At 40.9% G+C, this 21,549-nt stretch overlaps 1 protein-coding gene and 1 long non-coding RNA gene across 9 annotated transcripts in view; one reads left to right on the top strand and one right to left on the bottom strand.

Annotated features, from left to right (window-relative positions):
• MYO5B (myosin VB) overlaps window positions 1–10,241 on the top strand; it is a 382,117-nt gene extending 371,876 nt beyond the window's left edge. The window contains exons 35-39 of the mRNA XM_060119082.1: window positions 477–627; window positions 2,062–2,347; window positions 2,953–3,127; window positions 4,976–5,056; window positions 9,891–10,241. Coding sequence (XP_059975065.1) covers window positions 477–627; window positions 2,062–2,347; window positions 2,953–3,127; window positions 4,976–5,056; window positions 9,891–10,043 — 846 coding nt within the window. The 3' untranslated portion in view covers window positions 10,044–10,241. The remainder of the gene's footprint in view (window positions 1–476; window positions 628–2,061; window positions 2,348–2,952; window positions 3,128–4,975; window positions 5,057–9,890) is intronic.
• LOC132502853 (uncharacterized) overlaps window positions 1,056–21,549 on the bottom strand; it is a 38,610-nt gene continuing 18,116 nt past the window's right edge. For 4 of the 8 annotated variants that reach the window (XR_009534527.1, XR_009534528.1, XR_009534531.1 and 1 more), the window contains 4 exons: window positions 19,173–19,238; window positions 16,078–18,213; window positions 13,945–14,095; window positions 13,101–13,599 (listed from right to left, as the gene is read on the bottom strand). This is a non-coding gene — a long non-coding RNA (uncharacterized LOC132502853). Of the gene's footprint in view, window positions 3,302–13,100; window positions 13,600–13,944; window positions 14,096–16,077; window positions 18,214–19,172; window positions 19,239–21,549 lie in introns of those variants that run through there. The other 4 variants (XR_009534526.1, XR_009534529.1, XR_009534530.1 and 1 more) reach the window with 4 other exon arrangements.

Here is a 21,549-nt window from a genome sequence, read left to right as displayed (position 1 = left end):
ATTCTGATACCCAGTGATAGAATCCACATAAATTTCTCATTTTAAAAACATATACTCTGACCCAGGTACTTCTTTAAGGACTGTGTATAATCTAATATTTTAGGGTAACTTGGTATATTGGGAAGAGAATTGGGTAAAGAGTCAGAAAGCATGGATTCCCTCTTTCCCTGGACCTGCTACCAACCTTCACTTTGCTACCTTAGGGAAACTTCAGGGATTTGGACTAAACGACTGTGGCCTTTTTAATTAAGCAGTTTCGAGTCCTCTGTCATGCTTAGCTTTGACACTGCCTTCAAATCTAAGAGCCATCACTGAGGCCTCAAAGAACTGACAGGGTCTGGTAGAACATCCTACTAGCAGACAGAGCCTGATCGGGCCCCACAAATAGGGTATTGAGAAAGTGACTGGAGGCCCAGAAGGCCTGCTGAGCACGGCAGGCCACGGAGCCTCAGCACAGCACCCATCTGCCTCTACAGGGCTTCATGACTCAGAATACAGCAAAGCAGAACGAGCACTGTCTTAAGAATTTTGACCTCACTGAATACCGCCAGGTGCTGAGCGACCTTTCCATTCAGATCTACCAGCAGCTCATTAAAATCTCCGAGGGCCTGTTGCAGCCGATGATAGGTAAGCCGGCACAGGAGATCTCCTGAGCTCATCATGGGATCCGAAGTGAGGGTAAGCACTCCCTACATTTAGGGCACCAGATACCTTAGGTGTGGCCTCCAGAAAGCCAGGACCTTCCAGTGAAGGAAGCTGAGGAGGTGTGTGCCATCTACTCAAAAGCAGTTATGAACTTTTCAACACCAGCCCATCAAAGCATGTGATGCTTGGGTAGTAAGAGTATAGATCACTTTTCCTTTATCTTTCTCTGTAATATACTGTATTTTTTCCCCAAAACAATTTCCATAAGTAATAAATATAAATTCAGAAAGTGTAAATGCATGTACAGTGAAAAGATATAATCCGCTTGCCCATATATATATATACTTTATTCATGGAAAAAGGAAAGCATTAAGTATGTTCATATAAATGAACACAGTAGTAAACACTCATGCAATCAATATTTATTGAACATTCTGTCCAAAGCAGTACACTTGGGCACTTAACATGAAATCAGATTTGAAAATAAGAGCAGTTATTTTTTAAGTCACAAGAAAAGTGACACGTATATGCATCACTCACTGTGCTCCTTAAAGGCTGTTGAGGAAGTAGTCTCCTGGACCATGTAAGTAATTCTTTCCCCAGGTTCTTACAACACAAGTAGGTTATAAGAGAATTCCAAGTAGGACAGAGTCCTACATGCCATCCAGAAATATATCCCTTGGGATAAGATTCATTCCAAATCCTTCTTCCTGTCTGAGACTCTTCTTATGAGGCGCCAGTTTATTCTCACCAGACATAGGGAGAACTGGGGATGTTTCATGACTCAGAGAAGATGATGGTTAACAGCATCAGACAGACCGGGGTTCAAATCCTGGCCCTGCCACTTCCTAGCAGGGTGACTTTGGGCAAGTTATTTAACCTCTTTATGCCTCAATTTCCTCATTAGGAAATGGGTTGTTGGAAGATTAAAAGTGCCTGACCTGTAGTTAAGTGCTGTGCAGTAAGTATGACAGACCAGCTCACCTAAGATTTACATGGTCGGTGGCTGATGGAGAAAAGCTATTTGAACAACTATAGGATGATCTCAGGGTCCAGGCCCAGGTCAGTGGCTGGGCCCTGACTACACCCAAGTTGCTCAATTCTGGTCTCTCAGCACAGAAGCCAGTACAGAATTAAGTTGGTACGTGCCTTTCACCTCTGTCCCATCACCAGTAAATTTAAGCGAAAATTTGGTCCACAGGTTTAGTCCAAGATTTCTATGTGGAAGTCCTATTCTGTGTAGAAATCAACAGGTTAGAAATTCCATGCCAAATGCTGCAAGTTCCTGAGCATGTCGACCTTGTTCACCTCTGGGTGGGATCACTGACAAAGCCCTGAGTACTGTGTGATCTCAGTGACCCGAAAACAGATCTTCTTTGGGAACATGCAGCTTCTCTAATCATGCTTTTCTTTCAGTGTCTGCCATGCTGGAGAACGAGAGCATTCAGGGTCTGTCTGGGGTGAAGCCCACGGGCTACCGGAAGCGCACCTCCAGCCTGGCGGATGGAGATAACTCCTACTGCCTGGAAGCCATCATCCGCCAGATGAATTCCTTCCACACAGTCATGTGCGACCAGGGCCTGGACCCCGAGATCATCCGCCAGGTGTTCAAACAGCTCTTCTACATGATCACCGCGGTGACTCTCAACAACCTGCTTCTGAGGAAGGACGTCTGCTCCTGGAGCACAGGCATGCAGCTCAGGTACGAGAAGCGCCTTGGCCTGGCACACGCCAGCTCTAGTCAGGCACGGGACACTTGTCTCTGAAAATGAAATCCAAATCCAACTGATTGTCCTTGTCACAGTTAGTATGTGACTCAGATCCATCACCTTTTTATTGGTTGGTGAAATTCATCACACGCTGAGATGGTGACCCGGTAAACAAATTAGTTCAGAGCTTAAACACGTTTACATACTTTAATATAAAGATTGTAAATATGAGGTGGATAGGTCAGAGAGGAAAAGTAATGACTTAAGAGGCATGGAGGCTCACAGAGAAGTACAAACATGTTTGCGAATGTTAAATGCTAAGTGGTTTTAATTCAATATAGTTAATGCCTTTTTTTCTCATTAACTTAGTACAGGCACTTTAGGTACTTCATCTTGGCTTGATTTTAAGCACCCACTCATTTCACAAAAAGTTATTGAGTGCCAGGTACTTTTCACGCTTCTGCCCACGTGAGACAATTAAGATGAGGAGACTGATAACACTAATGGCAGCTGGCCTACAAAATAAACACAGGAGGTGAGCTCTTCCCAGTGAAGTAGGAGGCCAGCTTTAACAGAGCTCACTCTTCCTGTGTCTAAGGTACAATATAAGTCAGCTGGAGGAGTGGCTTCGGGGAAGAAACCTGCACCAGAGGGAAGTTGCTGAGACCATGGAACCTCTGATCCAAGCAGCCCAGCTCCTGCAGTTAAAGAAGAAGAGCCCCGAGGATGCAGAGGCCATCTGCTCCCTGTGCACCGCCCTCAGCACCCAGCAGGTGTGGTCACTGTCAGCCGAGGGCCTCAGAGCAAGCCCAGCTTCCACTGCAAGTCTGTTCCTGCCGGTGGTTGTTTCTTAGTGTGGCACTCCTGGCCCTTCTCTGCTCCCAATGATACTGTCCTGAAGGTCCAGAGGATGGGATGTTCCTGGATGAACCAAAGGCTACTTCGGTCTGTGAAACAAGATGCCACGGTTTCCCAGTAACTCTCTGGTGTCTCTTGCTTACATAGAAAGATAAGGTAGTCAACCCATAAAACGTCAAGCTTAGGCACACACTTTTTTTTTTTTTTTTTTTTTTTCCTTTTTGCGGTATGCGGGCCTCTCACTGTTGTGGCCTCTCCCGTTGCGGAGCACAGGCTCCGGACGCGCAGGCTCAGCGGCCATGGCTCACGGGCCCAGCCGCTCCGCGGCATATGGGATCCTCCCAGACCGGGGCACGAACCCGTATCCCCTGCATCGGCAGGCGGACTCTTAACCACTGCGCCACCGGGGAGGCCCGGCACACACTTTTTTAAACGCTTACAATGAAGTCTGGAATGTCTCTCACCTAGAAACTTAAATTTCTTTCAGGAAGCGGCAGCATTGGCGTTTGGCATTAAACTGTTTTCTTTACAGCTATGACTCCGTTATGGCCCTATTTTCACTTAGCATCCATTTACATGATTGTAAATAAAGTCAGTGAGAACCTAGAGGCATTTCAATGTTCCTTTCCTTTTCCCCTCAAAATTGTATTTGTACTAGGACTCGGTTGCAGAGATATTACCAGTCTGTAAAAAGATAAATCACCTTGCCCTCCATCATGAACGTGCCTATTTAGAAATGGGCCCGGGGCTTCCATGGTGGCGCAGTGGTTGAGAGTCCGCCTGCCGATGCGGGGGACACGGGTTCGTGCCCCGATCCCGGAGGATCCCACATGCCGCGGAGCGGCTGGGCCCGCGAGCCATGGCCGCGGAGCCTGTGTGTCCGGAGCCTGTGCTCCGCAACGGGAGAGGCCACAGCAGTGAGAGGCCCGCGTACAGCAAAAAAAAAAAAAAAAAAAAAAAAAAGAAATGGGCCCGCCACAAGGTGGTAGTGCAGAATGAGACCAGCATGAGGAGATCAGATTTTCCAAATTAAATCATGCACCTTCTCTCTGCCCAGCACCTAAAGAACAGCAAAATCCAAACTCAGCATTGCAAAGTAAACATACATTTCCTTACCTCCTCCACTAACGACTAAGAGATGAGATCCCAAACTCTTAGGAAAACTGCTTCCTTCTACAAGCGTATTGAAAGTTTTGAAACTTTTTAAAATTTTGCTTTCACAAGTTTACTCCTAGACTGCAACTGGCATCGCTGTGCCCCTGGGCTGGCTACTTCCGCCAGACAGTTGGTAGCAGACAAAGGATTAGCTTCCACTTAGACAGGAGTAAAATCTGTTCCTTCATAAGTGATTTTGGGGGTGGGGGGAGGTAGGAAGGCTTTCTTAAGACCTTTGTTATATAAGGTAAGATACCCAGGACCCTTTTAATGAAACCTTTCAATTACTCGTGGATAAGAGGCTGAGTGCTTCAGGCAGCAGTTTCCTAAAATCCTCATTACTTTATAAGCCATGGAGCATAGGGGGCGGGGTGGGAAAGTATACGGGAGAGAGGAATGGGGTAAGAGAGCTCAGATCTTCCAGGCAGAGCTTCCGGACTCTAGTTTACTAAATGTAGACCCCTAAACATCAGTCCAGCTGTATCTAAACTGTGGATCTTGCCTAAAGAGAAGTGTCCTCCTGTGCCAATGTCATATGTTCTTTAAAATTCAAAAGTTGTCTTATGTTCATTTAGTTCTGTGCTAAACTTTTGTTTTTATTCCAACAGATTGTCAAAATTTTGAACCTTTATACTCCCCTGAATGAATTTGAAGAACGGGTAACAGTGGCCTTTATACGAACAATCCAGGTGAGTTTTAAAATATTAATCAATTTTATAAAGTCCTAGTCTAAAATAAAAGAATTGGTAGTTTAGATTTTAACCTTGCTTCTCTTTATTAATGAAATACTGGTTACGTTACATTTTAGAAGACCTTACATTTTTAGGTGTTCTCTTTAGGTAAATATGAGCCACACCACCCATGAGTAACTTATCATATATGCACAGAAGACTGAACTTCAATCATCTCTGCCTCTCAGATTTTAGACATTGTCTAAGTATTTCATTTGCCACTAGCATGTTACTAAACTATAGCACAAAATGAAATTAACAAAGTAAGCAGAATATCAACCCTACCCACAAATGGAACTAAGAAATACTCTTTTCAGAAAACAACTAGAGCTCTTAAATCTTGACTCTTAAGGCTTACAATATTTGCCCTTAGGAATATGCTTGAAACAAAACGTTTCAGGGAAATGATTATTTAAATCTGTCTTAAGAGTATGGGAATTTTTACATAAAGATGAGCTGCCTGGGCTTCCCTGGTGGCACAGTGGTTGAGAATCTGCCTGCTAATGCAGGGGACACGGGTTCGAGCCCTGGTCTGGGAAGATCCCACATGCCACGGAGCAACTAGGCCCGTGAGCCACAACTACTGAGCCTGCGCCTCTGGAGCCTGTGCTCCACAACAAGAGAGGCCGCGATAGTGAGAGGCCCGCCTGCCGCGATGAAGAGTGACCCCCGCTGGCCACAACTAGAGAAAGCCCTCGCACAGAAATGAAGACCCAACATAGCCATAAATAAATAAATAAATAAACAAAAAGACCCCAAGATCACTATTTCAAAAAAAAAAAAGATGAGCTGCTTAAGCTGAGCCCTAGGTGATCTGGGCTGAGTGCCTAACCTTTGTGGGTGCTGTAGCAGACAGCATGTAAATGATGAGTCACATCAAGATTACTCAAAAAAGGAGCATTTCTCCCATTAGTATATGTGGGTAACATTTTGAGGAGACCTAATACTTTCTCAAACTTTTAAACAACCTCTTTAGCCAGTGAAGTAATTGTCAATATGAAACAAGGATAAAAAGAAATGGGGAAAAGTAATCAGAGGAAGAGGCAGGAAAAGAATAAATTAACTTGAGCGTCATGTATAAGTAGAGAATAGAGGCTGAAGATCAAGGGAGGGTGTTCTCTTAAAGGCCGTGGGGGAAATGCAGTGGTTTATTAAAGATCTGGATCACAGAGGAGCAGGCAGAGAGTCACCAACACGGATATTGTACAGTCAGCTGCTGAAAAGACTGATGACAGAAGCCATTGCGTTCTCTGACCCACTACTGTTTTTATGGAGAGTTGAGAATTTACACAAAGCAAAGTGCAGATTTAGAAAGTCTTTTCTGTCTTTAAATATCTGAAACATACATTAGAGGGAGAGCTGTAACTGCTTATAAATTGGCACTGTTGACGAGAAGAGTTCAGGCCAAAGGTCAAAGAATATGAGCCAAGTCAGACTTGGGTTTGAATTAAGGAAGTAGGGAAAAGACAATGGAAGTTGGTCAGGTATTCTCTGGAGACATGTACAGTCAGATTCTGAGTCTTCCTTAGCAGTCAATTCCCATGTCCAGCAATTCTTTCAAAAAATGGTTTTTTGGTTTGGTTTGGTGTTGTTTTTCTTGCTAGAGTTTTATGTTCTGTTTCTCCCTAGACAGTGCTCAGAGGAAAGGCTCGGACAATCCATGCCATCCTCCTGTAGTTGAACCTTATGTAGGATAAATGCAAGTTGCTTATTAAAGCAAACCATTTGCTTGGGTGGTGAGGACAGGATATGCTGACCTATAAGAATGTAAATTTAAGGGGATTGTTAAACACACCAAAGGATTCCCACCAGTAAAGCATGAGGTATATACACACAAAGGAATATCAGTCTTGTATTTTTGTATGTTGAACCACCCTTGCATTCTGGGGATAACCCCAAATTGGTCATGTTTATGTTTGTTAAGTCTAACTGGTTTATAGTGGTGTTCTTTGGCCTCTGTTTGCTGTTGATCTTCCATATGGTTGTTCTATCCTTTATTGAAAATGGGGTATTGAAGTGTCCAACTATTATTATAGAACTGTTTCTCCCTTTAATTCTGTCCATTCTTGTTTCATGTATTTTGAGCTCTGTTGCTAGGTGCATGTATATTTGTAACTCTTATATATTCTTGATAGATTGAGCCTTTTATGAATATATAATGTCCTCCTTTGTCTTTTGGAAACTTTTTTTATTTAAAGTATATTTTGTATGACAATAATATAGCCATTTCAGCTCTTTTCTGATTATTTGGAATGTCTTTTTTCAAACTTCTACTTTCAATCTTTTTGTGCGTCTAAACTGAGTCTCTTGTAGATAGCATATCATGTTTTTTCAATCCATTCTGCCAATCTCTGCCTTTTAATTGCCTTTAAATTTACATTTAAAGTATTACTGATAAAGGATTTACTTCTGCCATTTAGCTACTTGTTTCCTGGATGTCTTATATGTTTTGTGTTTTTCAATTCTTCCATCACTGCCTTTTTGTGTGTTTATTTCTTGTAGCGAGTGTATCATTTTGATTCCCTACTTTCCTTTTCTGTATATTTTTTAGTTATTTTCTTAGTGGTTACTGTGGTGATCACTATTCACATCTTTAACTTATAACAACCTAGTTTAAATAATACCAACTTAGTTTCAATAGTACACAAATACTCTGCTGCTATACATCTCCATCCCTCTGCCTTTATATTGTTGTCACAGATCACATCTGTTATACATGTGTACCCATTAACAGAGATTTATAATTATTTTCTGCATTTGTATAAATCATACAAGAAGAAACGATGCTACAAACCAGAAGTATAATGCTGGCATTTACATTTACCTGTGTTGTTAGCTTTACCAGTGTTCTTTATTTCTTCTTATGGCTTTATTTCTTATGGCTTTGAGCTACTGTCTAATGTCCTTTCATTTCAGCCTAAGGACTTTCTTTAGTTACTGGTAACCAGCTCCTTCTGCTTTTGTTTATCTGGAAATGACTTAGTTGTCCCTCAGTATCTGTGGGGGATTGGCTCTAGAACCTCCATGGGTACCAAAACCTGTGGATGCTCAAGTCATTTATATAAAATGACATAGTATTTGCATGTAAACTATGCACACCCTCTGTACACTTTAAATCATCTCTAGATTACTTATAGTACCTAATACAATGTAAATGCTATGTAAATAGTTGCCAGCATGTATCAAATCCAAGTTTTACTTTTTGGAACTTTCTGAAATTTTTAAAAATATTTTTGATCCATGGTTGGTTGAATCTACAAATGCAGAACCCATGGATACAGAGGGCTGACTGTAATTCTTCAATCTTGAAAGATAGTTTTGCCAGATATAGAATTCTTGGTTGACAGAAAGAAGAAATTTCAGGACTTCAAATATATCACCCCACTGCCTCTGGCTTCCATGGTTTCTGATAAGAAATCCACTTTTACTCTTATTGAGGATACCTTGTTATGTGATAAGTCACTTCTCTCTTGCTGCTCTCAGGATTCTTTCTCTGTCATTGGGGTTTGATAATTTGACTATAATGTGTCTCAGTGTGAATCTTTTTGAGTTCCTTCTGCTTGGAGTTTGTTGAGCTTCTTGGAGATATAGAGAGAGATGAATATATCTTTCATCAGATTTGGGAATCCAGCCACTATTTCTTCCAATAATTTGCTGTCCCTTTCTTTCTGGGACTCTTATGATGTATATGCTGGTACACTTTATGGTGTCCCACAGGTCCCTCAGGCTCTGTTCACTTTTATTCACCCTTTTTTCTGTCCACTCCTCAAACTGAAGAATTTCAATTGCTTTATCTTCAGTTTCACTGGTCATTTCTTCAGCCTGCTCAAGTCTGCTGTTAGACCCCTTTAGTGAACTAAATGAAAAATTTCATTTTAGTTTTTATACTTTGCCTATATCTGGCTCCAAATAAAGGGAAAAGGAGATGGGCTCTATCCCTTTAAATCTTCCAATTGATGCTGCTGGAGGGAGCCACTGCATCCCAAGAGAGCCAAAATCAAGGCAGGCATCTGTGCCAGTCCTTCAGGGAACTGCCAGACTAACCAAAGTGCACAACCCCAGATTTCTGAAAGACAAGATCTCACTACCTACCCTGGCACCAGCCAGCTGCTCCAGGACTGTGGGTTGCTATCCCTACAGCTACAGTGGGGCTGGAGAATGGGGGATGGTATCTGATGCACACTGATCTCTTAGCAAAGATCAGCAGGCTCTCCCTTCATCAGGCACTCTCCTGGTTGTTTTAAGTGTCCAATCAGGTTCCAGAGTTACAAGATAGTTGATGCCAATTGCTTTTTTCTAGCTCAGTGGTTGCTTCAGTGGAGGGACTGACCCCTAGAGGTTCCTGCTCTGTCATTCTGTGTGATGCCAGTCTCCCCATTCCTTTTTACAGATGAGGAAACTGAGGCAGAGAGAGGTTCAGGAACTCACCCAGGGTGGTGCCATAATTAGAGCTCAGGTTATCTGCCTCCAGAGCCCATGGCCTTAACCACTTCACCATACTGCCTCGCCACATGATTTGCACCTGAACTATATTTTTCTATTCTCCCTTAGATGGAAAATTTTTAAAGAATGCTAGAATTGGGAGAGGAGTTAAAGTCATATGATCTCCAACAAGCCTAAACCAGAGCTTCGCTCCCTGCTAAATACCTCAGGGAGAGGGAGACCACATTCTCCTGAAGTCCTACCCAGTTATCGTAACAGAAATATTCCTGTGATTCATTTTTGTGAGTTCACCAAACTGGCTATTTTTAGGCATAGGAAGTACTTTACGTCATCTTATTCTTCCCCACAGGCACAACTGCAAGAGCGGAATGACCCTCAGCACCTGCTGTTAGACTTCAAGCACACGTTTCCCGTTTTGTTCCCATTTAATCCATCTTCTCTGACCATGGACTCAATCCACATTCCAGCGTGTCTCAATCTGGAGTTCCTCAATGAAGTCTGAAAATGCACGTGCCAAAGCTCGATTGCCAGTGAGAGCAAGAAGGAAGTATACAGTACAGTAAAGTGAATTTAAGGATCTGTTAAATCTATAAAGTAGATCACATCAGAGGTTGAGAACCTGTGCAGAGCGAACTCTACAGAATAAGACACATCTGTTATTTTATTTTGTACCTACTGCTCAGAATAAAAACACTTGAAATATGGAAGATTTTTTTAAAGTATGATTTCGGTCTAAACAAATATACGTCATGATCTACAGACACCAAGCAGTCCCCATGGGCCATATAAAAGATGCCAGTCTATAAAATGGAAACTGCCTAGTTTTGATCTTTGCACATAGCTGGAGAATGCCCAAAGTAAAATGATATTAAACATATGTAAGTCACATAAACTGCCTTCAGAGGACTTTTAACAAATAATGGTACTAATAACCATGACACTGTCACATAGTGAGTGACATTTCCCCCCGTCAACAAACCGTAGGTTTGGATGGGTTTATGGGGAGATGTTTTGAGGACAAATATACAGACCTGGGCCTTCTGAGAAGTTTCCCAAAGATATTTTTTAATGCCTGGTGACACAGACAATGGTGTAATTGACCTCCAGACTAAACAGTTTGATTATTGGTTTCTGAAATAAAATTAGAAGACTCAGTCCCTAACATACTCAAACACACTTGTGTAGTCATGAATTTACGGAATAATTACACTAAAAATGCTGCAGTCCCAAACGTAAAATGTGAGCAAACAGAAAGATATTCTTTACGTTTCCAATGCTAATCCATGCACTTCCTGAGTCAATGAAACTTTCACAAAAATCTATGTAAGCTAAATGTTAGAAAAGAATAACAAGTCTTATTTATAGATTAAAAACCAAACAACTCAGTATAAAAGCCTTTAATCCCTTATTGTAATTATACCTCCAAAAAGAACATTACATAAAGCGCTAGTAATTCCAGATAACTAAAAGAGTAAGGAAAACAAACTTCATCTTGAGGATCAGACTATTTGAAAAGCCTTTTTTAAAAATCAGTTCAGGTATTATTAAATTATTATCCAAAACTTTTGGGTGTTTGTGTGTGTGTGTGTTCTTTTTAAAGGGAGAGAAGCTTATGTCAACGTTCCCTTTTCAGGTTATTTTCAACACTTTTCAAATTTACCACAAAAAACTGTAAATATCTCTGCTTTGAAATAAGGATTTAAAGAATATTCAATGATAATATTACAATGAATTTTACAATGAATTGTAAAGAATAACGAATATTCAGTGGGTTTATGGGGAGATTTAAAGAATATTCAGTGATAATATTACAATGAATTTTATGTGTTTGCTACTTTTATAATTTTTTGTCTCTTCTAAAGCAAGCATTCAATTAGAAAATCCTACATGTTGTTTGCAGCCTTTTACTATTCTTTTCATATTTCTGGTAGATAACAGTATGCTGCTCCCATGACAGGAACAGATGGTGTTTGCAAATCATAGAAGAGCCTCTATGTTGCATCAAGAAGAAAAAATTTCTCCACAGAGTACAAGTAGAGCCCCCATACCCCGCCACCTTCTCTTACTCAGCCTCTCAGCTTAAAAGGCTCTTGGAAACACAACACACTCCCAGCCCTAAACAATCCTGTGCTCGGAGCTCTCCTCGCCCGCTGGGCAGGACAGGGCACAGCCCCCGGGCGAAGGCTGCTGCCCAGCACGTCCCAACCCGTGTCCTCGGCATGATCCCTTCGACATCCCTGACCACACCCTTCAACAACCCACATGCTGACTAGCTTTGGAAGGCCAGTCTAAACCAGTGGAGTCCGTGGCTGCCTTTTTTAAAGTTGTTTATTATGTGTAACTTGCTTTTTACTGCACTTTAGTTTAAAACTTGGCTTCATGTAAGGCCTGTTCTTAATCTTCGAGAACCAAAACTGCCTTGTTAGCGTGCTAAGGAGTGTAAAAAGCAGTGATTCCATAAATGTAACGGCTTCCTGTCCCTACGTGCTGTCTTACACCCTCATTCTCTCCGTCCCTCTGGGTTACTCCCTCTGCTGTCACTGGCTAATCACTGGGTGCCAAGGACTCCCTGAATGAAAGCTTGGCAAGTGGAATAAACGGGGTGGGGGAGCCTTGTGAACAGTCCTCTACTTAGCCTAAGAAATGCAGGTTTAGTTCTCCTCTTCCAAAGGTAAAGGTATTTCACTGGAGCTGTACTTAATCCATATATACTTAAAAAACAAGTACTCTTTTATAGACACCAGGACTAAAGGAATATAGTAATCAGTTACTTAATGTTTAGATCTGCCCCATTTAATGTAACACTTGGAAACTGGAAGAAGCATCTTTAATATGTTAGCATTTTTCTTGCATTTTTTAAAAAGTTCAATTCATTTTCCAACTTCATGAAATCAATAATGACTTTTAATTTAAATAACTTAATTCAACGTAAAGTTTTGAATTCTAAACCAGACATCTGTCTTTATATTTTAATATTTAAAATTTAGTTGACACTTTTCTCACTATGTGCCTTTAGCAGTTACTAAGGTAACTGACATAAATTCTCTGAAATAAGTGTTTCTGTGGGACGAATTTTCATGTTCAACATAATGTCCTGGTGGTGTTTTGATCTATCTTTTGAAACATGAGAAGCATTTTAAAGATTACTTAAGAATCAAATACTTAGATTAAACAATTTGTATTTTAAGTATTATATGAGATCTGTTTACCTAGAGTAATGTGTGTTCATTGCTGAGGCTGACAAACATCACCTACATGCATATCACCTACATTCTCCCTGTGCCATCACAGCTGCAGTTAGACATATGGTACCCAGCAAGCAGATCAGACCCAAAGGAAAATAGGCTTTTCCCCGCTTTTTATGAAGCATGTCAATAGGAGTTTCTTCCCTTTCCTGTACTAAATTTTAAAGCTTTTGTAAAAACAAAACAAAACAGACAAAATGAGGAACTTGGAAAACTTAGAAAAAATTAACACTGCTACCATCAATTCATCAAATATTTACTTAGAGCTTCATTTAATGCATTAAGATTATAGTAACAAATACATTAGAATCCATTTCTTTTACATACAGTAAATTTAATTGTTTTCATTCATTCTAAGGCACCAAGGGCATCCTAAGTTGAAGCACTTGTATAATGCCAAATGACTAAAGTTACTAAACTATGACAGCATGGGGCAGGACACTGTAGATTTTCCTCATAGTATATTTCTCTGCAGTTTCTCAAATTATTTGCTGCATGACCCAAATAGCCATAATTCACTTTTTGTACACATCGGTACCATAGAGGATTGGGGAATATAGAAAATTAGAGGTTGATGCCAATGCCATAGGACTTTTTTCTTATTATAAAGGTCATTAGATACTAAAGATTGTTTTTCCTAAAACAATTTCTAATTTTAATAAAGGGGGTCAATCAAAAAAGAAGTTAAACTACTTTCTAAAGTGATAACAGTATCAGAATAATCCAGATTCGAATATAACATTTTGCTCCCAACTGATGTTTGGATGAAGGACTGCTTCACTGAAGGGGATCCCGTCCCATTCAGGCGTGAATCTAACAATGGAGAAGAAATACTACTAATAAAAATACTTTTCCACTTTGAGCAAATCTGTAAACTACACCTTTGTTTATAAAAATTGCTTGTATTAGTTACTGTAATATTCAGCTGTGGATAAAAATTTGTGGAAATAAATACTTTTGAAAAAAGTGGTGTGACAAATTTAAATGAAATTTAAAACTCTAACTACACATTGGCTGAAAAGTTAATTTTTAATGCTTAAGAAACTATTCAGGGGCCTATATTCAAAGATGCTTCATGATCATTTAAACCAGGGTTTGGCAAAGTACAGCCTGCAAGTTGGGGGTAGAGAGAAACTTTCCCTATAAAATAAGACTTACTGGGCCTTCCCTGGTGGCGCAGTGGTTGAGAATCTGCCTGCCAATGCAGGGGACACGGGTTCGAGCCCTGGTCTGGGAAGATCCCACATGCCGCGGAGCAACTAGGCCCGTGAGTCACAGTTACTGAGCCTGCGCATCTGGAGCTTGTGCTCTGCAACAAGAGAGGCCGTGACAGTGAGAGGCCTGCACACTGCGATGAAGAGTGGCCCCCGCTCGCCACAACTAGAGAAAGCCCACACACAGAAGCAAAGACCCAACACAGACAAAAATAAATAAATAAATAAATATTTTTTTCAAAAAGACAAAAAAAAAACATGGCTGCTTCCAGGAGAGAGAAAGCAGAGCAGGGATCCAGACCATGTTTAAAAAATAAATAAATAAATAAGACTGACTGAGCTACACAATTCAAACAAGGCAGTTTTGGTGTAGTGGATCAATGGAATAGGACAGAGAGCCCAGAGATAGACTCATATGTATAACTTTGTAGAGGTGGCATTACAAATCAGTGGGGAAAATATTTACAAGATCTGTATGGAGGATCTTATATATAAGTGAAAAACATTAACAATAACATTTAAAAATTGGAGAAATATATTTCACAGATAAGAAGACTCCATACCACAAAAATGTCAATTGTCCCCAGGTTGGTCTATAGATTAAAATCCATCTCACTACAGGTTTTTTTGGTGAAAATTGACAAGCTAATTCTAAAATTTATATGGAAGAGCAGAGGCCCAAGGATAAGGAAGAGGCTCCTCAAGACAAAGCGGGAGAGCTTTCCCTAATACGTACCAAGACTTACTATAAAACTTTAGTAATACAGATGAGTGAAATTGGCACAGAGATAGAAAATTTGACCATTGGAGCAGAACAGAGAGCCTAGAAACTGAACATTTGTATGGAAACGTTGGTAGACTATTTATTACCTAGAGGAGCACACACAAAAATCACCTGGAAATCTTTTTAAAAATTCACATAACCAACCTCACCCAAATGTACAGGATAAGACATCTCCAGGGAAGGTGCCCTTAAACACCCATCATTAGGGAGCCCTACTGAAATATTTCATGATACAGAAATGTGTTCACAACATACTGATCAGCTGAAAAGTTACCTCTGGAACCCAACTTCCAACTTAAGGATGGACAAACTTCTTTTCTGGGTGGCTGGTGGAAGAATAACCTCTCTTCAGGAAAGCCTCCACCTCATTCCCAGAGAGGTTAGGGCCTATCTTCAGGACCTCAACAGGAAAACTGTGCCAAGAGCCGAATTTCAGACAACATACACTTATGTAGTAACAGTTGAGAAAGAACAAAGCAGCCGACATCTGGGTCCTGGTCTGACACTTAGAGGTAGGTCTGAGTGGTGGCCTGGTGCTCCCAGCTAGGCCCTGGTGATCTTCTGCACACAATCTTACAAAACCACATCAGACAAGCTCACTCTGACTAATGAAGGGAGACAACACAAGACTACTTCACAGTTTTGTCTAAACACAAACACAAGATCTCTGTGCAAACCACACGATACCAAACACCCCTCTCCTGGCTAATGGGTGACTGCAGCTTCTTCACCAGTTGCAGCTTTAGTCTAGCTCCAATCTTCCCTCCTTCTAGATAGGATCATGCTGAAATAGCTAATCAAAGACTTGACCCTACTTCTGAACAGCACCCAATCCAGAGTGAACCTCTGCATCTCTGGACTCCCCAAATCACCTAACCAAAGCCTGACATCCAACACCCTCTCACTGAGCTGCCCCTTGCTTCCCCAAGGTGTGCCCTTGATGTGCAGACTTCCTGTTGCAACAGCGTTAAACCCAACCTGTTCACAGACAGGTGTGTGCCAGGAGGAGTTTGGCTGAAGGGATCAACACAGTGTTGTCCCCTTCCACCAATATTAGCGTTTTGCAGGGTAAACTTAGAACCAAGGAGGTACTGTTACTGAACCAAACTTGGGTCCGCTCGCCTGCATACAGTAAAGCCAATCTACCAACACGGGGCTGTGGAGAAGGAAAGTGCAGTATACTGCGGGGCTAAGCAAGGAGTATGGGTGGCTAATGCTCAAAAAACCTGAACTCCAGATGGATTTCAGGGAAAGGCTTTGAAAGACAGGGTAAGGCAGAGGGTCTCAGGGTACCTGATCTGCTCCTAGACATTCTTCTGACTGGTTGGTGGCGAGGTAATCAGGAGTCAACATCACCAACCTTCTGGTTCCAGCTGGTCTGGGGTCTATGTGCTTGTGGGCAGCACGCAGTTAACTTCTCCCACCTGGTGGCGGTTTCAGTATCTGCAAAACAGCTCAAAGGACTTGGCTCAGAATATTATCTATAGCCCTTGAGGAGGAACTAAAGGTCCTTGACTTTGTTTAATGGCTAAACTGTTATTATTTTTGTCTTGACTGTTTTCCTTTGTTTCTGCATTTTCTCATTCTCTGATTAAGTTTGCTCTTTGGAACTCAGGGAGGGCATAGGCGGTTAAAGTTTTTCTACCAACAAGAGGCAGGTGGATGTGGGGGTGGGGGTAGGGGGTGGGTCTGTCCAGGGAAGGACCAACAGGGGCCTGCATGGTTACACCTCAGGTTATACAGGTTATGGCAGGTACCTTGGAGATACTGCCAGTTTGGTTGCAGACCACTGCAATAAAGTGAATATCACAATGAAGTGAGTAACATGAATTTGTTGGTTTCCTAGTGCATATAAAAGTTATGTTTCCACTATACTGAAGTGTGCAATAGCATTATGTCTAAAAAAACAATGTACATATCTTAATCTAAAAATACTTTATTGCTTAAAAATGCTAACCATCATCTGAACCTTCAAATCTTAAACTTTTTGCTGGTGGAGGGTCTTGCCTCAATGTTGATGGCTACTGACTGATCAGCGTGGTAGTTGCTGAAAGTTGGGTGGCTGCAGCAATTCTGATTGACATCTATACACTAATATGTGTAAAATAGAGAACTAATAAGAACGTGCTGTATAAAAATAAATAAAGAAATAAAATTAAAGAAAAAAAAAGACAACAATGAAGTTGCCACATCTATTGACTCTTCCTTTCATGAACGATTGCTCGTAGCGTGCAATGATGTTTGATAGCATTTTACCCACAGTAGAACATCTTTCAAAATTAGAGTTAATCTTCTCAAATCACTATGTATGGCAGCTATAGCCTTACAAAATGTATATCTTAAACAATAAGACTTGAAAGTCAAAATGACTCCTTGATCCATGGGCTGCACGATGGATGTTGTGTTAGCAGGCATGAAAACAACATAAATCTCATTGTACCTCTCCATCAGAGCTCTTGGGTGACCAGGTGCTTTGTCAATGAGCAGTCATATTTTGAAAGGAATCTTTTCTTCTGAGCAGGAGGTCTCAACAATGGGCTTAAAATATTCAGAAAACCATGTGGTAAACAGATGTGCTGTAATCCAGGCTTGTTGTTCCATTTATAGAGCACAGGCAAAGTAGATTTAGCATAATTCTTAAGGATCCTAAGATTTTCAGAAAGGTAAGTGAGGATTGGCTTCAACTTCAAGTCACCAGCTCCATTAGCCCCTAACAAGATAGTCAGCCTGTCCTTCGAAGCTTTGAAGTCAGGCATTGACTTCTCCTCTCTGGCTATGAAAGTCCTAGATGGCATCCTCTTCCAATAGACAGCTGTTTTGTCTGCATTGAAAATTTGTTGTTCAGTCTAACCACCCTCATTAATTATCTTAGCTAGATTCTGGATAACTTGCTGCAGCTACTACATCAGCACTTGCTGCTTCACCTTGCACTTTGATGTTATAGAGACAGCTTCTTTCCTTAAACCTCATGGACCAACCTCTGCTAGCTTCAAACTTTTCTTCTGCTGCTTCCTCACCTCTCTCAGCCTTCACAGAACTGAAGAGAGTTAGGGCCTTGCTCTGGACCAGGGTTTGGCTTAAGGGAATGTTGTGACGGGCTTGATCTTCTATCCAGACCATGAACACTTCTGTATCAGAGATAGGCTGTTTTGCTTTCTTATCATTGTGTGTTCACTGGAGTACCACTTTCAATTTCCTTCAAGAACTTTTCCTTTTCATTCACAACTTGGCTAAATGTTTGCAAAAGGCCTAGCTTTCAGCCTATCTTGGCTTTCCACATGCCTTCCTCACTAAGTTTCATCATTTCTAGCTTTTGATATAATGTGAGAGATGTGTGACTCTTCCTTTCACTTGAGCACTTAAGAGGCCACTGCAGGGTTATAAGTTGGCCTAATTTCAATACTATTGTGTCTCAGGGAATAGGGAGACCTGAGGAGAGATTGAGAGACAGGGAAACAGCCAGCCAGTGGAGCAGTCAGAACACACACAACATAATCGATTAAGTTTGCCATCTTATATGGGCATGGTTTGTGGCACCCCAAAACAATTACAGTAGTACCAGCAAAGATCACTGATCACAGATCACCATAACAAATATAATAATCATGAAAAAATCTGAAATATTGTAAGAATTGCCAAAATGTGATGCAGAGACACAAAGTGAGCAAATGCTGTTGGAAAAATAGCACCAGTAGACTTGCTCCAAGCAGGGTTGCCACATACTCAATGAAAAACAAACCAAAACAAAACAAAAAAAATGCAATAAAGTGAAGCAGAATAAAATGAGGTATGCCTGTATTACTAAATGAAATTCTAAGGCTTGCTAAGGATATAGACACTGCAAATAACCTTCAAACAGGTAGAGGAACAAAGACAAATACACCTGACCTTTGAATGGGGGGTAGGAGAGCCCACCCTCCATACAGTCAAAAGTCTGTATATAATTTATAGACAGCCCTCCATATGCTCAGTTCCCACCTCTGCTCATGCAGTACAGTAGTATTTACTACTGAAAAAATTCTGCGTGTAAATGAACCCGTGAACCCGTGCAGCTCAAACTCATGCTGTTCAAGGGTCAACTGTATATATCCTTCACTTAGGTTTGTGACAACATCTTAAGCTATTTGGAACACACCTAGACCTGGGGTAAACTTAAAATAAGTTCAGCAAATCAGTGTCTGTATTATTTTCTGTCTACATTTAATTTCTGATGTTCTTGTTTGGCAACTTGAACTTTCTGTAGAGTAGGTATTTGTTATAAGGACAAAACCACATCCAAGGTAATAACTTCTTCTTAATTAACAAAATTTGAAGTTATCACTAAAGCAGTTAGATTAACAATGAGCACATACATAACTTGCCCAACTACTCAAGATTAGCAAACTCACCTGTCTCATTTATTCAAAGTCAAGGCCCTCTGTATCCTTGGGTTCTGTGTCCATGGATGCAATCAACTGCAAATCAAAAATATTTGAAAAAAATTTTTTCCAGAAAGTTCCAAAAGCAAAACTTGAATTTTCCATGCACCAGCAACTATTTACATAGAATTTACATTGTATAAGGTACTATAACTAATCCAGAGATTGCTTAAAGGAGAATGTGTGTAGGTTATATCCAAATGCCATGTCATTTTAGATAAGGGACTTGATTTTGGTATCCTCCTGTAACCATTCCCTAAGATACAGAGGGAAAACTCTAGGCGTTTGTTAACATTGTCCTAGCCCCTACCAACTCCACCAATTTTCCCAGTTTCTGTTACTGAAACTTCTAAAGCCATTGCTGCATAAGCTACCATTGAGCATTATAGGAAGTTTAAGCACAGGAAAATTATCCACAAAATGTAGAAGACAGGGCTGAGGCTGGTTATTTCTGAAATCCTAATGAAATCTTAACATTAGAATTTACAGATTTACAATAGATTCATTGATTTCCAGTCTTAACGCTGATCTGCTCCTCTTTTTTTTTTTTCAAAAAAATACTTACAGAAAGAAATAACAGGGCATTTCTAAAAATACTGAGAGCTAAATGTCCTAGAACATTTACGTCTCATGAGGGCCCATGTCTAGATTTTAAGAATTATAAAATAACTAATTTTGATATAGATATTTAGTGTTATACAATATATACTTGGTTATATATGGTTAAACATGAAAAGAACTAATTATAATTTATTTCCGGTAATTTTGCATCTTTATTGAAAGATACTTTTCCTCCCAATTTTTATTTTGAAAAGTTAAGTAACTACTGAAGAGTTGTCAAAATAGAGCAATGAACAACCGTATACTCTACCTTTAGGTTCCCTAATTGGTAATACTTTGCCGTATCTGCTATCTCTCTTTCTCTGCCAGTGTATTTGTATGCATTTTTTGAGTCATTTGGTAATTAGTTGCAGCATCACGACTCTTCACCTCTACATATTTCAGTGTGTACCTCCTAAGAACAAAGAACGATCTCTGCCATATCTACAATATAATTAACATAATCAGGAAAAGTAATGTCAATGCTACCGTCTCATGCAACTTATAGAAAGTTCCCCCAACTGTCCCAATTCTGTTCTTTAGAGCTGTTGTTTTTAAATCCAGTTTCCAATTAAAGATCCTATGTTACATTCAAATGTCACATATCTCCTCTAATCTAATACTATTCCTGGCCTTTTTTGTTTTTCACAACAATGACATTTTTTTAAGAGTTCAGGCCAGTTATTTTGCAGAATGTCCCTCAATCTGGATTTGTCTGATTGTTTCCTTATGATTAGATTCAAGTCAGACTTTTTTTGGAGAAATCCTACATAAGTGAGGTTGTGTCCTCAGTGTATCCAGAGGGTGCATGATGTCAGTTTGTCCCATTACTGGTAATGTTAAGCTTGGTCACTTGGTCAAGGTAATACAAAATTTCTCTAGTGTATGGATAACTTTTCCTCTTCATGATACTTTGAGATTATGTAAATATCTTTACATAGAGTTACATGTTTTTTATATATGTAAAACGTTTACCCAATGGTTTTCAAAATCCATCCATTTTCATGACATTTTTAATTACAAAAAACTTAGGAAATTTGGGAAGACTTGCTGCTGGTGATCTGTAAGGTATTGAGTGGGAAACTGTGATACTTAGAGTGATGGTATCTTAACTTTTCTTAATAAATATATGGGCCCCGGAGGAAGATGGCAGAAGAGTAAGACACGGAGATCACCTTCCTCCCCACAGATACATCAGAAATTCATCTACATGTGGAACAACTCCTACAGAACACCTACTGAACGCTGACAGAAGACCTCAGACCCCCCCAAAAGGCAAGAAACTCCCCACATACCTGGGTAGGGCAAAAGAAAAAAAGAATAAACAGAGACAATAGGATAGGGACGGGACCTGCACCAGTGGGAGGGAGCCGTGAAGGAGGGAAGGTTTCTACACACTACAAGCCCCTTCGCGGGCGGAGACTGCAGGTGGTGGAGGGGGAAAGCTTCGGAGTAGCGGAGGAGAGCACAGCAACAGGGGTGCGGAGGGCAAAGCGGAGAGATTCTGGCACAGAGGATCGGTGCCCTCAGGCACACACCAGCCCGAGAGGCTTGTCTGCTCGGCCGCCGGGGCGGGCGGGGCTGGGAGCTGAGGCTCAGGTATCGGCTTTCAGTCGGAGCGCAGGGAGAGGACTGGGGCTGGCGGCAGGAAGAGAGCCTGAAGGGGTTAGTGCACCACGGCTAGCCCGGAGGGAGTCCGGGGAAAGGGTCTGGAGCTGCCGAAGAGGCAAGAGACTTTTTTCCCTTT

Source organism: Mesoplodon densirostris, chromosome 15 (genome assembly GCF_025265405.1).
Source record: "Mesoplodon densirostris isolate mMesDen1 chromosome 15, mMesDen1 primary haplotype, whole genome shotgun sequence".
Classification (NCBI taxonomy): domain Eukaryota; kingdom Metazoa; phylum Chordata; class Mammalia; order Artiodactyla; family Ziphiidae; genus Mesoplodon; species Mesoplodon densirostris.
The sequence above is the reverse complement of the archived record's forward strand: the minus strand, read 5'-3'. Positions and strand labels throughout refer to the sequence as shown.